This window comes from Amblyomma mixtum, chromosome 1 (assembly GCF_055824585.1).
Source record: "Amblyomma mixtum isolate Tamu chromosome 1, ASM5582458v1, whole genome shotgun sequence".
NCBI lineage: Eukaryota > Metazoa > Arthropoda > Arachnida > Ixodida > Ixodidae > Amblyomma > Amblyomma mixtum.
Window position 1 is genome coordinate 175,531,464 of NC_143012.1, and position 15,005 is coordinate 175,546,468.

The following is a 15,005-nucleotide window of genomic DNA, read 5'->3' on the forward strand; positions in this document are numbered from 1 at the left end:
GGGAACACTACATCACAAAGATTCTTGTATACTGTTTTCTTGTCAAGTTTACTCAAGTACTCCATCGAAAAACGTACTCTAAGGAATTTCACACTTTGAACAATCTCTCAAAAGAATCCAAAAATATGGCCAGGCATACATCGGGTGTGAACCACAACATCAGGCAACGCTCGACCTAGTTTTTGTTGGAAAAGAGCTCGCAGGAATGGGTCTCTTACATCCCTAAAAAAAATAAACCGGTTCACGATCTGGCGTACAAATAAATGGCTCAACCCAAGCCCGCCATACTTCACCTGCCTAAACACATTTGTCCCCCTGCACCTCTCCCAACTGGAGGCCCAAATGAACACGGCAAAAATTCGGTGCAGTTTTTGCACATTAACACGAGAACAATGCAAAGCTTGCATCACATACCATAACTTGCTTATTAAAAAAAGTTACAAACTGTTGCTCTTGCAAATATTGACAAGTGGGCGTTTTTCCATTTCTCCGCTTTCTGACGCGTTTCTTGGATCTGCCGTGTCCAGTATGGCTCGGTATCCTTATAAAACTATAAAGACACTGCCAGGTATTTGAGAGGCGTTGTAGCCCATGACATATTAGCAGATGTCTCGGGGGTTGACGGCCATTCTCCATGCCAAAACCCCAGGCACTTACCCCAGTTAACTTGGCTTCCTGTGACTTCACTAAAATGCTTCACAGTATCGATTGTCCTCTTTATAATTTCCTCCTTTACACAAAAAACCGCGACATCATCTTCGTAGGCCAGTAGTTTAATTTCAGTAGACTGCAGTTGGAAACCATCAATTCCTTTGTTTTGTAGAATGCTTAAGCACAAAGCATCAATATAAATACAGAACTAAAGAGGGCTGAGGGGACAACCTTGGCGCACCGAACGCAGTGCGTTGATGGGGGCCCCCAATGACTTATTGACAATTAATATCGTAGTGCAGTTACAGTACGCCAAGGCCACTCCCTCTAGAATAACTGTTCCAACATTAATGTAGTCTAAGATACTAAACAGAAAGTTATGTGACACGCAATCGAAAGCCTTTTCCAAGTCCAACTGCAGTAATGCAACACGTTCCCATGTAGCATCACAGCATTCGAGCACACATCTTGCTTTATGGATGTTCTGAAAAATAGATCGTCCTTTGATCCCACACATTTGGTGGGGCCCAACTATTTCGGCTATAACTGTTTGTAGCCTGCCAGCAAGCACCTTCATAAAAATCTTATAATCAACGTTCGTCAGAGCAATGGGCCTGTATGACGACACCCACTTCAGCTTATCTGGTTGGTCAGTTTTTGGGATAATCACAGTATGCGACGGCCCGAACGATGCTGGCAACGACTTCACTTTATAGGCCTCATTAAATAAGGCACACAACAGTAGTGATACCTGCTGAACCAATGACAAAGATGTTCTGCAAGCAATTCCTATCTCTTTATAGCGTAGTTCGGTGCGTAAGCCCGCAAAAGTAAAGCAATGCGTCGGCCGGGAATCGAACCCGGGCCACCCGCGTGGCAGGCGAGTATTCTACCACTGAACCACCGACGCTTTTTCTTTTCTTTATTGCATGAATGAATACATCAATAAAATATCGTAGTTGTCGTGCCCCTTGGCAGACAACCGTGTCTTATGGACTTTCATTAACACAAGTTGGTCCATCAGACTCAATACATCATCCGCGCAATCTTGTTGCTTCAAGACTTCTCTTAACTTATACATATGTTCTACAAAATAACCACATACCGATCGTGCATCCAAGTCACAATGTCTTACAGCCATTCTACTCCTCCAAATGCTGTGAAGGCCCAATAACATAATCTGGTCATACTGTGCAACATCACTTTCAGTGGTCAAGTACCGAATTCCGCGCGGTGTCAATGGCAAGTCCTTTTTTAGGGTTCTTTGCAAAACATCCCAGTAGAACACTGCATCCCAACAATCGAGGAACACATGTTCTACCGTTCCAGAATTCATTGTCTCTTCGTGCAATGCTCGGCGGTACACAGTGTCTCGCTTCCTTCGAGAGGTTGTCTGGTCGTTCAGGTTTTTACAAGTGCGGTTCTCGCTAGAGTATTTAGCGAATGTAACGCCGAAGCGCTTATACAAGGATCTTATTGAACAGTTGTTTCCAGCGCCACTGTACAGAACCTTATACTGTGAAGGCCCTGGGAAAGACGTTCTCAGGCGAGTTAAAAAGATGACTGTTGCACCTGGCGTCAAAACATTCTTTTTTAAATTACACACAGGAACGCTACCAGTAAAAACATGGCTAGAGGAAAAGGGCCTTTTTGTTCCTTGGGGCTCGAACTGAACCACCGACGCCGATGTAGCAGCGGCGTACTGCGCACCTCTTTATAGCGTAGCTCGGTGCGTAAGCCGGCAAAAGTAAAGCAATGCGTCGGCCGGGAATCGAACCCGGGCCACCCGCGTGGCAGGCGAGTATTCTACCACTGAACCACCGACGCCGATGTAGCAGCGGCGTACTGCGCATCTCTTTATAGCGTAGTTCGGTAAGTAAGCCGGCAAAAGTAAAGCAATGCGTCGGCCGGGCATCGAACCCGGGCCACCCGCGTGGCAGGCGAGTATTCTACCACTGAACCACCGATTTTTTTATTTTTTTTTATTGCCAGGATTACAGTCAAAATGAAAGGGTACAAGGCGTAAAACATATCAGCCACACTTGGGCTAACATGACACTAAAATGTTTTTCAGACACACCAATGCATCCAGACAAGCAATCCATTCTGGTGGATCAAGGAGCGCTCAATAAACTTCTCTGAGACATACGATACTTTCGATAAAGTGGTCTCTGACAGAACGCACTACAGGTTCGGCATGTTCAAACTGCATTCTCGTTTTCCACAGCGCGTGGAGGCCCAGGACCATGATAAGGTCGTACGGTATATCGTCCGAAGCGTCTACCGGCAGGAATCGTATTCCATATGGGTCAAGAGGCAACTGTTTCTTTAATGTGCTCTGGAGTACGTCCCAATGGAAAATCGGGTCCCAGCAGTCTAGGAATACGTGCTCTATGGTTTCGGGCTTTTTGCATAAAAAGCAGTTTGTTGACCACGGTATGAAGATGCCTTTTTCCTGAAGCCAGGTCTTAACTGGAAGTGTGTTTGTATGTAGCTTAAAGAAAAAGGTTTTAACTGAAGGTAATATTGGCATTTTCTTTACTCTTTTGAGTACGTTTTGTCCAGGGCGTCCACGGTGTGGTAAACGGTATAACGGTACAAGTAGCATGGTGTGAACAAAGTCCTTATACAGTTTCTTCCTACTAACACTGCACAAGTAGTCTTGTGAAAACCGCACGTTTAACAACCTGAAGGCGAGCACTGCTTCGCGCAGATAACCAGTCACAGCGCCACATGTGTTCTCACATGACGTCACAATGAATCCTGGGAGAAGTCTACGTAGCCTCACCTGCATCACGGTGCGGAGAAAGGGGTCATTTTGATCCCTTAAGAAAAGAAATCGTGACACGACTTGCCGCAAAAACAAGTGAACCAGACCTAGCCCACCACACTTGACTGAGATAAACAAATTAGTTCGGCTAGATCTCTCCCAGGTCGAGGACCAAATGAAAATAGCGAGGACACGATGAATTTTTTGTATGCTCGTTCGCGATGCACACAACACGTTCATCACATACCATATTTTTGAAATTAGGAAGACATTGGAGACAGTCGCACGGGAAAACATTGACAGCTGTCTTGCCTGCCATGCATCAGCCTTTTCTTTTGCCTTCGTTGTTTGATCGGTCCAGTATTGTTCAGGATCACGATAACACTCGAGGGGCGCACCGAGGTAAGGTTTAGGAACTGTTGACCAATGACGGCGACAAAATTGCTCCGGCGTGGCGTCCCAGTCTCCATGCCAAAATCCATAACTTTTGTCCCAATTTATCTGGGCTCCGGTGTATTCGCAAAATTGTTCAACAACAGCTGTGGCTTCTTTAATGCTTTCTTTGTTTGCGCATAATACGGCGATATCATCCGCGTAGGCCAAGATTTTTATTTCTGCCTCACGTACTCTATATCCTGTTATGCGTTCATTGTTTGCAATTGCCAAACATAGCGGCTCAAGGTAAGCCGCGAACAGCAAGGGCGAAAGAGGGCATCCCTGCCTCACCGACGAGCGAACGCTCAGGCTGTCTGTCAGTTCCCCGTTTACGATGATTCGCGTTGAGCAGTCAGTGTACGCCATTCTGACGCCTTCAGTGATAACGCAGCCTACGTTAGAATGCTCTAAAATGCAGAGCAGAGCCTCGTGCGAGACACCGTCGAAGGCTTTGGCCAGATCAAGCTGCATCATCGCAACGCGCTCGCCAAGAGCGTCACAACACTCGAGGACCATTCGCGCGACATGCACGTTTGTTGCAATGCTTCGGCCTTTGATGCCGCAAGTCTGATGCGGCCCTACCAACTTTGTTATAACACGCTGAAGTCGTGTCGCTAAAACCTTCATAAATATTTTGTAGTCCACATTGACAAGGCTCATCGGGCAATAAGACCCTGGCAAGAGACGTTTTGCTTCATCGTCACTCTTTGGTATAAGCACGCCGTGTGACGTTGTGAATGATAAAGGAACTCGCTTTTTGTCGTATGCCTCAGTGATGACATTGTGCAAAATCTGAGCAACAGAACAGTTGAAAGCTTTATAAAAGGCAGCTCCTAGGCCGTCAGGCCCGGGTGCTTTAGCAAGGGACAGGTCATCTATTGCGCGTTCTATTTCACTGACGGTTATCGGTTCTTCCAGTTGCGTCTGTACTTCTTCGCCCAGCTGTGGCATAAAGGAAAGAAATTCTTTCTGGAAGCTGTCTTTCGTATCACGTGGGTGACCTATCAAGTTCCGAAAATGCTCGGCCATCACTGTCTTGATAACATTTTGGTCAGTCGTGATCTCGTTTCCGTTGGCAAGCTGCCGGATTTCTTTCCGACATGCGTATCTTTTTTCGTCGGATAGTGCGCGCTTTGTTGGCGTTTCTCCCGCCCACAGCTTCTCGGATCTTGCTCGTACAATTGCCGCTTTGTATCTTTCTGTGTCTATAGTTACGAGCTGTGTTTTCACCCGCCTTATTTGTTCAGTACATTTACCGGGCTGAATGTTTTCCATGCTTATCAAGAATTCTAGTTCCTGGCGAAGTTTTGTTTCGTTTTGTTTCTGGTTGAAATTAATAATGCTGCTTCTTTCGATGGCTAATATTTTAACTCTCTTTTTAAACTCTTCCCATTCAACTCCGAACTGGTTTGGTTCCAGTGTGAGCAACTTCTCTAATTCTTCCGTTACTGCGCTAACAAATGCATCATCTTCCAAAAAGCTTCACGTTAAACTTCCAGAGGTTCCAGTTGATGCGACTTTTGTTTTGCCTTCTTCCAAACGTTGCAGTTACCAAGCAGTGGTCACTGAACTGGACTGGTTGCACTTCATATACTGCACATGAAGAAACCAGTTCGGGTGATGCGTATAATCTGTCTAATCTCGCGTGGCTGTCATGCTGAATATGGGTGTACTGAGGACGTGTACCATTCGTCAATACGCTACCAATGTCTTCTAAATCATAATCATGCACCAGGGCACTTAATACTTCTGCGCTCTTGTCCCGAACTTGTGTGCGTTTAGCGCGATCATCCATTGTACATACGCAATTAAAGTCGCCCAACAATATCAACACTTTGTGACAGTTAAGGTAGGCTTCAACACGTTCAGAGAAAGATCGACGCTCGGTCTCAACGTTTGGTGCATAGACACAAATGACACGGAAAGATAAATCATAAACAGCAAAATCAACAACTAAAAGGCGACCACTTTGGCATGACAACACTGACTGTACACAGATCCCCAAGTTATTACGGATGAAAAGGGCGCAACCACCTGATCCACCATTCGCATGACAAACGCATACATCGAAATGCGTACGGAAATTGGACACCATTCCGTCGGTCAGTTCTTGGCTTTCGATTTTCGTCTCTTGTACGGCAACTAAGTGTAATTCTTTATCAAGAAGAAGGCGGCTTAGCTGACACTGTCGCCTTCTTGCACCTAGCCCCCGGACATTTAACGTTGCTATGCGTAGCATTCCCCCGAGATTAAGAGCCATGGTAACACAATGGAATGGTGCCCATCCCCGGAAAGAATTCTCGCTCTCCAGGTCTGTGTGCCCATATACACACCGCAAGTCTGCCAACAAAATATACACTGGTGCCTGCAGAAAGAACCTTGGTGCCAACAGCACCTTGCCTCGACACGAAAAGAAAACGGCACATCGACACAGCCATATAGCTTAGAAATCCCCCCGTTCCCATTATGACGAAGGCAACACAAAGCTACGGAGGCGGTTTACCCGCCTGCCGAGAGTCGACCGGAATGTTCGGTCGCGGCTTGAACGACGCCCGCCTACCTGGCGTTTTCTGCGGCGGCTCGTCCCCGCCGCTTTCGTCCCGCTGCTGCAGCATGCTGGTGGTGTCTTCATGCGTCCGCTTCCCGGCTGCGGGACTCGCTGATTCACGGGACGTGTCCATGTTCTCTGCCGCGGTGTGGTCGTCGCTCACGTGCGGTTCAGGCTGCTTTTTTTCCTCGCCATTCGGCGTAGCCACGACGTCCTGGGCAGGCGGTTGTTGCTGTTCCGCGGCGCTTGCCACAACGACAGGTTTCTGCGTAGTTTGCAGTTGAGGCTGAGTTGCCGTTGGCAAATGCGCTGCTTGTCTGCCTCCTGCCGACGATAACTCCTCGACGTCCGCCTCATCCATTAGCAAGTCGGACGTATCCTCCTTGCTTCCCAGTCCGGTGACGCTGGCATATGCCCGCTCGCACTGGCTGTCTTCGTGTCCGAAGCGCCGGCAGGCACCACACCGTGGGATGCGGCACTCGCGGCGAATATGACCCGTGCCGCGACAGCGAAGGCAAAGCGGAGCCCTGCCCGGCACAACCACGAGGGCCAGCTCACCTGCAACACTTAGCTGATGGGGCACATCGTCGATTTGCACTCCAGCATTCAGCTTCAGTGTCACGAGCCTGGTGGTAGAGCCCTTGTCGGTCACTCCTTGGACCCGCCAACGCTCGCGGGCGACTTCAGTGACTTTGCCGAACGGGGCGAAGGCGAGGCGTACGTCCTCATCCGGTACACTGTGGAGAAGCCAGTGCACCTTCATGCGGACGTCCCTGTTGGCCGGGTCGATGACGAGGCAGCGCTGCTTCTTCACTTGCAATTCACCAATGCTGGCTAGCTTCTTCGCCGTTTCAGCGTCATTGAACGTGACAGCCCAAACATGGTTCATGCGGTACGCCCCCAAGGCGATAATCTCGGTGAGCACCGACTGTTGAGCGAGGGCGTCGCGGAAATCTTCTACCCGGTACGGGCGAGCACTTACGTCCGCGTGCAAAAAAACTGTATTTACAACGAACGGACCTGTAGGCAAACTGGGCAGAACAACCTGGTACTCACTATCAGTTGACATAAACCTGTTTCCGCGGCCAGACATGGCCGCTGTAGCCGCTCCAACGGAGCCCGTCATCACACGTCCGTTCGCTTCGGCGCCCGGAAGTGGAATCACTGAACCACCGACGCCGATGTAGCAGCGGCGTACTGCGCATCTCTTTGTAGCGTAGTTCGGTGCGTAAGCCGGCAAAAGTAAAGCAATGCGTCGGCCGGGAATCGAACCCGGGCCACCCGCGTGGCAGGAGAGTATTAAGGCGAAAGCCTTTAATGTCTCATCGTTGTAAGCAGCAGTTGTCGACAGAGAATGTCACGCTTTTCAGTCCGCCGCGGTGGCTCAGTGGCTATGGTGCTCGGCTGCTGGCCCGAAAGACGCGGGTTCGATCCCGGCCGCGGCGGCTGAATTTCTTTGGAGGAGAAATTCGAGGCCCGTGTACTGTGCGATGTCAGTGCACGTTAAAGAACCGCAGGTGGTCGAAATTTCCGGAGCCCTCCACTACGGCGTCTCTCATAGCCTTAGTCGCTTTGGGACGTTAAACCCCATAAACAAACAAACAAACAAACAGTTGGTCGAAACGGTCGTGACGTCACAGTGCGCCAATTTCAAACGGGGCCAATTGTACTTTGGCTAGTAACCATGCAACCAATTGAAGGGACCATATAGTGATGCTCCAAGTAAGTGGGACTGAGCTTAGTTAATTGCTTAATTACCCAATTAGCCTAATTAACTTCTCTAGTCAAGCCATATAAATAAATAAAACCTAGTAAGAAATTGGTCGAGCTCGGGAATCGAACCCCGGTCTTCGGAGTGCGAGACGAGCATGCTATCCACTCCGCCATGCCAGCTCGATGGTTTGGAATGAACAAAGGCACGTCTAGTGAATACGGTGTCTTCGCTAACTGCCATCCTCCTCCCTTCCCTTCCGGCGAGGTTTAGGTGTCCACCGAGATATGAGAGAGAAATACATTTCCTTTCCTCAAAAACCAATTTACCCACGAGCGAGGCGTAGAACCGAATGGGCGATGGCGTTCTATGGACTCCCTGGCAGCGTTGCAAGACGCTCTCGCGTTCCACTCTTAGAGGCGAAGCTTAACATCTTAACCACACATCAGTGACTACACTTTAGGTCAAAAAAGTGCCCCCCCCCCCCCCCCCCCCCCCCGTGAATTTTGATGGGTGTCCACCGAGATATGTGATACAGTTACTGCGTAATTTTCTTTCCTCAAATACAATTTTCATTTTCTTCATTACGGGCCATCTTCGTCTTTCTTCTTTCACTCCCACTTCCTCCGTTCCTCTACGGTGCGGTTCAGGTGTACACCGAGATGACAGAGATTTACTGCGCCATTTCCTTTCCTCAAAAACCGTTGCGTTGAAACGGCAAGGCATCGCGCCGAACGGGTGGTGGCGTTCCGTGGACTCCCTGGCAGCGCTACAACACGCTGTCGCGTTCCACTCCTAAAGGCGAAGCTTAAGCTTCAGCTTAATTAGCAGTTAATTTGTATTCAGGCATTAATCAGTAATTAACCATTAATTAGTGATTTCCCATCACTTAGTAATTAGTACTCAATTACATGTGACGCCACCAGTGCCACAGAAGCACTGAAAGTGGTGCGGAAAACGCTTTCGCCTCTACGCACTTTAGACAGTCAAAGTGCCCCCTGAATTTTTCTACCACTGAACCACTGACGCAGATGTTTAGTCAGCATACTGCCCGTCGTCTCTTTATAGCGTAGCTCGTGGCGCAAGTTTCCCGTTATGTAGGTTATTGGAGCCGCTGGCGCCTCTCCTCTGCGGAGAGGAACTGTCGTAGCAAAGTGTGTCGTAGCAAAGAACCAAAATAGGCCACCAGATTAGACCAACACATAATTTTGTTACATTATGCGGGAGACTGATCACTGAACTTCTGTGGGACGTAGTGATAATAAAAATTACCGGGGACACTCAAGCAACTTACTTGCGAGTACTGAGAAAACAATAAAGTAAATTCTCTTTCTCTTTGCTTCCAATGCCACTCTAATTCAGTTCCAATTATATTCGAATACTACTCCATTTATGCGCTTATTCTATTCTATTCTTTGTGGATGGTGCAGCTGTAGGTACTTTTATACTGGCTATTATTGGTTAGCATTTCCTATTTTCCCGCCTTTAATGACGGCACACCATTTGGACCAATCGCGAGTTTTGAAACACCGCCACTCTTTGAGCCAAGTTTCGTGTCTGTCAGCAATCTAAAGCCTTCGCATTAAGGAAGTTTATTTGTTGACTCCGTCATACAAGACAAAAGGAGACATAAGCAAAAGCTGTCTTGCAACGGCTTAACAAATCCACGTCGATACTTTTTCAACCTACATAGTGATCGACGTATCAAAATAAGTACGCAGCAAATTATTCGAAGAGAAGATCACGTTGTAATACCTAAAGTTTGAACGAAAATTTAAAAAAAAATGAAGTAAACGCATACACAAGCTGCCCCAAGCACATATGTTAAAAAATAAAACCATAAGCCTATGACAGAGCAAATGGAATGATACAGAGAGCATTTTACACCGAAAAAATGTCCAGTAATATCAGCATTCTGCATGTTCTGTTTTTTCTTTGGCTGAAAAAAAAAGCAAGAAAAGAAGTGGTTGTAAGATCACCTTTACCTGATTGTAAGATCACACGTGCCTCTGTCTTTAAAAAGCCATGAAGTTTCAAGTTGATGAAGAAGGTAATGTGCAATGCACAGCGCGAGAGGGTTGCAGTTTGACACGAGGCGTGATCTGCTGCGGCGATAACATAGTGCTTTCGTGCGGTGGCGAGCGAAGCTGATCTGTTCGCAGCGCCGCGGGTTTGAAGCCCAGTCTGGCAACATTTATTTGATTTCTGCATGGGCTGTTGCTATGCTAGGCTTTGCCAAGGGCACCCTCAAGGTTACCCTTCCTTTGGCTGCAGCTCCCGTGACACTCCTTCGAACTAACCCGAGTTTAACGGAGTTAATCCGAGGCTTCACACGAAATTCTACATTGGGACCGCGTTAAGTAGTGCTTTCACCCTAAAATAGCAGAGAAAGAATGCTAATAATCTCCGAAATGTGGCATATTGCGCTATTATGTCCTGTCAGTAGATCATTACGAAGTCGTGGAAGCCGGTTTAGTAAAGCCTGCGGAGCACATGTTCGAAGTGTACATTGAGCTCCGTATTTACTTCGTGTAGCTTTCTCCCCGGCATTTTAAGCCTGAAAGATGGTGGATAAAAATCGCGGAGTATTGTGACCGTTATTTCGCCAAAAAATTTTTTTTTCACTCCTCGCCAACCCATTCTCACCACTCGGCTCGCCTTCCATTCTTTTCCAAGCCTTCTTTCCAATCACTTCTTTCTACCGCGGACCATGCCACCAGCGCCGCCATTTCGGGAAATGAGGCGCTAACAGCTGTCGCCATATCAAATTTGCACCTTTTCTTTTCTACAGTTCTACCTCACTTGCAGCTTTCATAGCTTCTAACCTCAGAACACTATGGCGGCTGGACGGGCACATGGTTGCCACGAAGGAGCCTAGCTCCTGCCTCCAGCCAAATCTGGTAGTTAATAGGGTCGATTAGTTTTACCGGGTTTGTCGAGAATGAAAATGGAAGTAACGAGCAGATAAACCAAAACATCTTTTTGTACCATTTCATGACAGTCTTCCTAGTTATTCTTAATGCTAACCTTGCGATAACACAAAGTTACTGAATGCTCTTGCGGTGGTGCATATTCCAGATATCTATATCATAGCGAAGCTAGACAATTTATGAACTTTTATACTGGCTGCATTATAACTCATCTGTGATTTAGACAGTGAAGTTTGTTTCCTGGATCTCTTCAAAACCGGGTCGTTAAAGGGTTGAGATATTGTGCGTTGGAAGCTCTTTTACATGTCTGGAGTAGATGAAGAAGATAAAAACAGCACACAGACAAAGAATGTCCCGTGTTATTCTTCGTCTGTGTGCTGTCTTTTCTGCGCTTCATCTACTCAAGCTGTACATCAACTTGCCTTGCCCCAGAACGTGTTCTACTGAAGCTTTTGTACAGGCGCCTGTCGAAGTTTTCAGAACACGGAGCCACCAATTTTGTCGGAGCCTGGAAGCGTTCCTGACATATGAGTGCGTTGTGGAGCTGGTGCGGGGTAGTGGAGAACACGTACTTAATTCCGCCCATGACTGCATGAGCTTCCTCGTGGCTTCCGCGTTCCAAAACTCCTGCCGTCGTCAACCGCCGCAAAACATGGTTTTCAAGCACAGCTTCACAGCGAATTCATTTCACACCCGTAAAACCTTCTACCTCAGTCGCCACTCTTCGCGTTTAACATATATGACAGGCAAGAGTTGTTTTTCTGCACCCATGGACAGCACATTTTTGCTCGGCCGTGCGAGACAATAGTTCCGGCCATTCCTGGAGCGTGTACCTCAGGGATGACAACTATCCAGAATGAAGATACTCAGTGTCCACTTCTCCCGAGGAGGCGCGCAGACTGTCATTAATCACAGGGGGGGAAATCTGACTGTGCAGCCTGCTCGTGGCCCCCCCCCCCGCCTCCGAATACGGGCCGGTGTAGTTTCGGCTACTAGGCTTTCTTTCGGTGCAATGCCAGCAGTGGGGATGGGATGGCCGGGACCCATCCTCTGGGGATGCAAACCCCCAATGGGAGTGGCAGCGACTCCCAGACGACTGTGAGGGCCAGTCGTGCACGTGAGGTCCGATTCCTGAGCGGAGGCAGGCCTGGGATTATACTCAGGTTGGACCCACGAAATCCGGCCCGGAAGGCATGTCAAAACGCCACAAGGTTTTCGAATACATGCTACCTTCCTTCCTCTGCGCGCGGGGGCGTGCAAGTCTGGCTACCGACGCGTCGGTTTCTGGTTACGGAGAAACCAGGTCCGCGCGGGGGTTCATAGTGGCCAGGCTCTGAGGACCGCCGCCCCGGGGAAGCGGCCTTACGGCCGGCCGCAGGCTTAACCGCCTGCGGGATGCCGGGGGATGAGGGCTTAGTACTGCCTCGTAAGAGTCTGGCGAAAACCGAAGATGTGTGGAGTACCGGTGGAGTAGGCCCGGGTCATCTCATCCTAAGCCACGTTCTTGGTTAGTGGCCCGGTCGCCCAGCCTTGAACACTCTCTCCTCAGTAGGAGAAGAGTAAGCTAGGAGAGGAAATAAGTGCATGGATGGTTGGAGGAAGCACAGATGGGCCCCCCGGAGTCTGACCGGTTCTGAGGCCGCGAGGCCGTTGACGAACTGGGCGTCCACTGGCGTGGACAATCACACATACTTCCGGTGTCCGAAAAACCGCGAAAAACCTTCAACGGCTAGTAGCCGGCAGGTGGGAAAAGCCTTCTAGTGAGCGATGAGGAGCCCCAGGTAGCTACTGACCCCGTGTTAGGTTTTCCTGTCTCCGACGGTCGGAGCCCGTTGCGTATGGTGGGTGGTCGGGCATCCCGTGAGTGGGGCCGCACCATTGGGCAATCTCGATGCTCTCCCTGCCCTGGCCAGGCGGGCCAGTAATGGAGTCGAGATAATTGAAGGATCAGAGCAAAAATCTCGATGTCCCCATTCCCTTCCCACGTCCCATTTCCCTTTCCGCTACTTCCCAGGGGAGGTCAGGGGAGCCTCCCCGGGCCCGCTCTCTCGGCTGTGGGTCGCTAATGTAGCATTATCCCTAATATTTTATTTTTCCACCCACGGGTGGTCAAATTACAACTTGCCTACGGGCATCCTCTTTTATTTTCCAATTGGGTTAAGCCTGTTGTGTGTAAACGGTGCAGGCAGGGGCCTATTATTTTTATTTCCTTTTCGGTTGCCCCAACCTATTCAATGTCATTAATCACAGTAGTCACTCCATACTTCATTCGACCATAGGATCGATTAGGGAGATAGTGGAAATTGAACGGTAACGTTGGGCAGCAATCGTATTCAAATACTCATCCAGAAGCAGCGTTGACTCGCAATGGAGGAAGAGGACTAGGAAATTAACTGTAAGTACGGTGAAAACAAAGACAGAGAAATAAAATGCTTGAAACGACAGGTAAAAAACGCAGAAGGTAACAACTGCATTGATTCAATGGAAAAGAAGTGGACTGTAGAGCTGTACAGAAATGGGAAAAGGAAAATCAGGCAGATAAAGTACTATGATAACTCAAGAGTCAGCGCCCTGTTCTCTGAAGCTAAAGAGTGTCTTGGAACGCGAAACTATATACAAAAGGAAATTTGACAAACAAGATTACAAACCTCTATTGCATGGAAAATTTGTAGAAACAATTGAACACCTAATTCTAGTAACTCGGATATCGATGCAGACTCTGTCACTTTCCTTGAGGCCCTAGGATTTAGGGACAACAGAGGTAGAGTAAATGAATCTTCGGCAGACGAAGGAATTGGTAGATTGGTGGCCCAAAAGCAGAATGGTGACATAAGGTTAGTAGAGAATGATTAAAAATTGTATTTACAGATAATGGCGAATTCATAGACTGATTTATTATAACGTTGAAGAAATGTATAGAAAAAAAGCCAAGCATGGCGGCAACTTCTAGCCCCCCTTTCAAAGCGAAGGCTTCTAACTTCCGTCCCTCCAGGATGAATGGATGGGTCAAATCTGCCCGCTGGAGACAAATGCAGGAGTATTCGATTAGGCACGTTACGATGATGGCGACCCCGTTTGCTGCGACAGCGAATTCCGCGCGAAAGCATTGGATTGCATGGCAACGAGCGCACAGAGTTCATTTTTCGGTGGTCGAGAATAACGTGTCACCAAAAAATCAAATTTCTTCCAAAACGTGAAAGTAAAAAACTTCCGCCCAACGTGGGGCTCGAACCCACGACCATGAGATTAAGAGTCTCATGCTCTACCGACTGAGCTAGCCGGGCTTTTTTTTTTTTTCTTTATTTCTGGTATTCACATATACGTACAAAACAAACCGCAATCACCCACTAAGTTAAAAACGACCGCACACCTTGTGCGGACGTACTTAAAAGTCCTTCATCGACAATAACGGTTCCAAACGTGACAGCCATTCTGGGACACATTCCTGCAACTTTTGCTCCTCAAAAAAGTTTCTGATGCTTTCTCTAAAATACAGTCGTGCAGGTCTTACATCAGGATCAGCGTGCCGAACCGCCATTCTGCATTTCCAAATACTATGCAGGCACATTAACATAATCAAGTCAAAAGGGGTTCCGTCATCACTTTCTACTGGTAAGTAACGAATTCCATAGGCTTCAAGTGGAAACTCTTTTTTGATGGTACGCTGGAGCACATCCCAGAGGCGACATGGTCAGGATTCCAAAAATGAGTACACAAACAGTGGGAGCAAGAAGAAAAGGCTGCAAGAGCGAGTTGGCAAAGCGACAGCACGTGCTGTTGAGGAGGAGGACAAGCACACGGTAGGCATCGTCGTGAAATCCACCCTGACATTCCGCAACTCTCAGAGGATGCTAAGCGGCGCGATGCGTTCGTTATCTTTCTTTTTCTCCTTTTTAACCATTTCATTCTGCAAGCTAAAGGCTACTCTCCACAGCTCGCAACAAAAAATGGCGCTGTGCC

General features: G+C 48.1%; 1 protein-coding gene and 3 non-coding genes across 4 annotated transcripts; all 4 read right to left on the reverse strand.

Annotated features, from left to right (window-relative positions):
• Positions 1 to 1,490: 1,490 nt before the first annotated feature.
• Positions 1,491 to 1,561, reverse strand: TRNAG-GCC (transfer RNA glycine (anticodon GCC)). The gene has a single exon. It is a non-coding gene; the product is annotated as a tRNA-Gly (tRNA).
• Positions 1,562 to 2,407: 846 nt separating this feature from the next.
• Positions 2,408 to 2,478, reverse strand: TRNAG-GCC (transfer RNA glycine (anticodon GCC)). Its single transcript has one exon. It is a non-coding gene; the product is annotated as a tRNA-Gly (tRNA).
• Positions 2,479 to 5,321: 2,843 nt separating this feature from the next.
• Positions 5,322 to 7,530, reverse strand: LOC149369939 (uncharacterized). The gene is made up of 2 exons (XM_089576731.1): positions 6,417 to 7,530; positions 5,322 to 5,449 (listed from the first exon to the last, which is right to left on the reverse strand). The coding sequence occupies exons 1-2, from the start codon at positions 7,528 to 7,530 to the stop codon at positions 5,322 to 5,324; spliced, it is 1,242 nt and encodes a 413-aa protein (XP_089432857.1).
• A 6,726-nt stretch (positions 7,531 to 14,256) lies between these two features.
• On the reverse strand, positions 14,257 to 14,329 carry TRNAK-CUU (transfer RNA lysine (anticodon CUU)). The gene has a single exon. It is a non-coding gene; the product is annotated as a tRNA-Lys (tRNA).
• Positions 14,330 to 15,005: the final 676 nt, after the last annotated feature.

Coding starts and splice junctions, on each gene's coding strand:
- LOC149369939 (XM_089576731.1), bottom strand. CDS start 7,530: ATGACGGGCTCCGTTGGAGCGGCTACAGCGGCCATGTCTGGCCGCGGA. Junction 5,450..6,416: donor GCCGCCGCAGAAAACGCCAG/GTAGGCGGGCGT, acceptor CTTCATGTGCAG/TATATGAAGTGCAACCAGTC.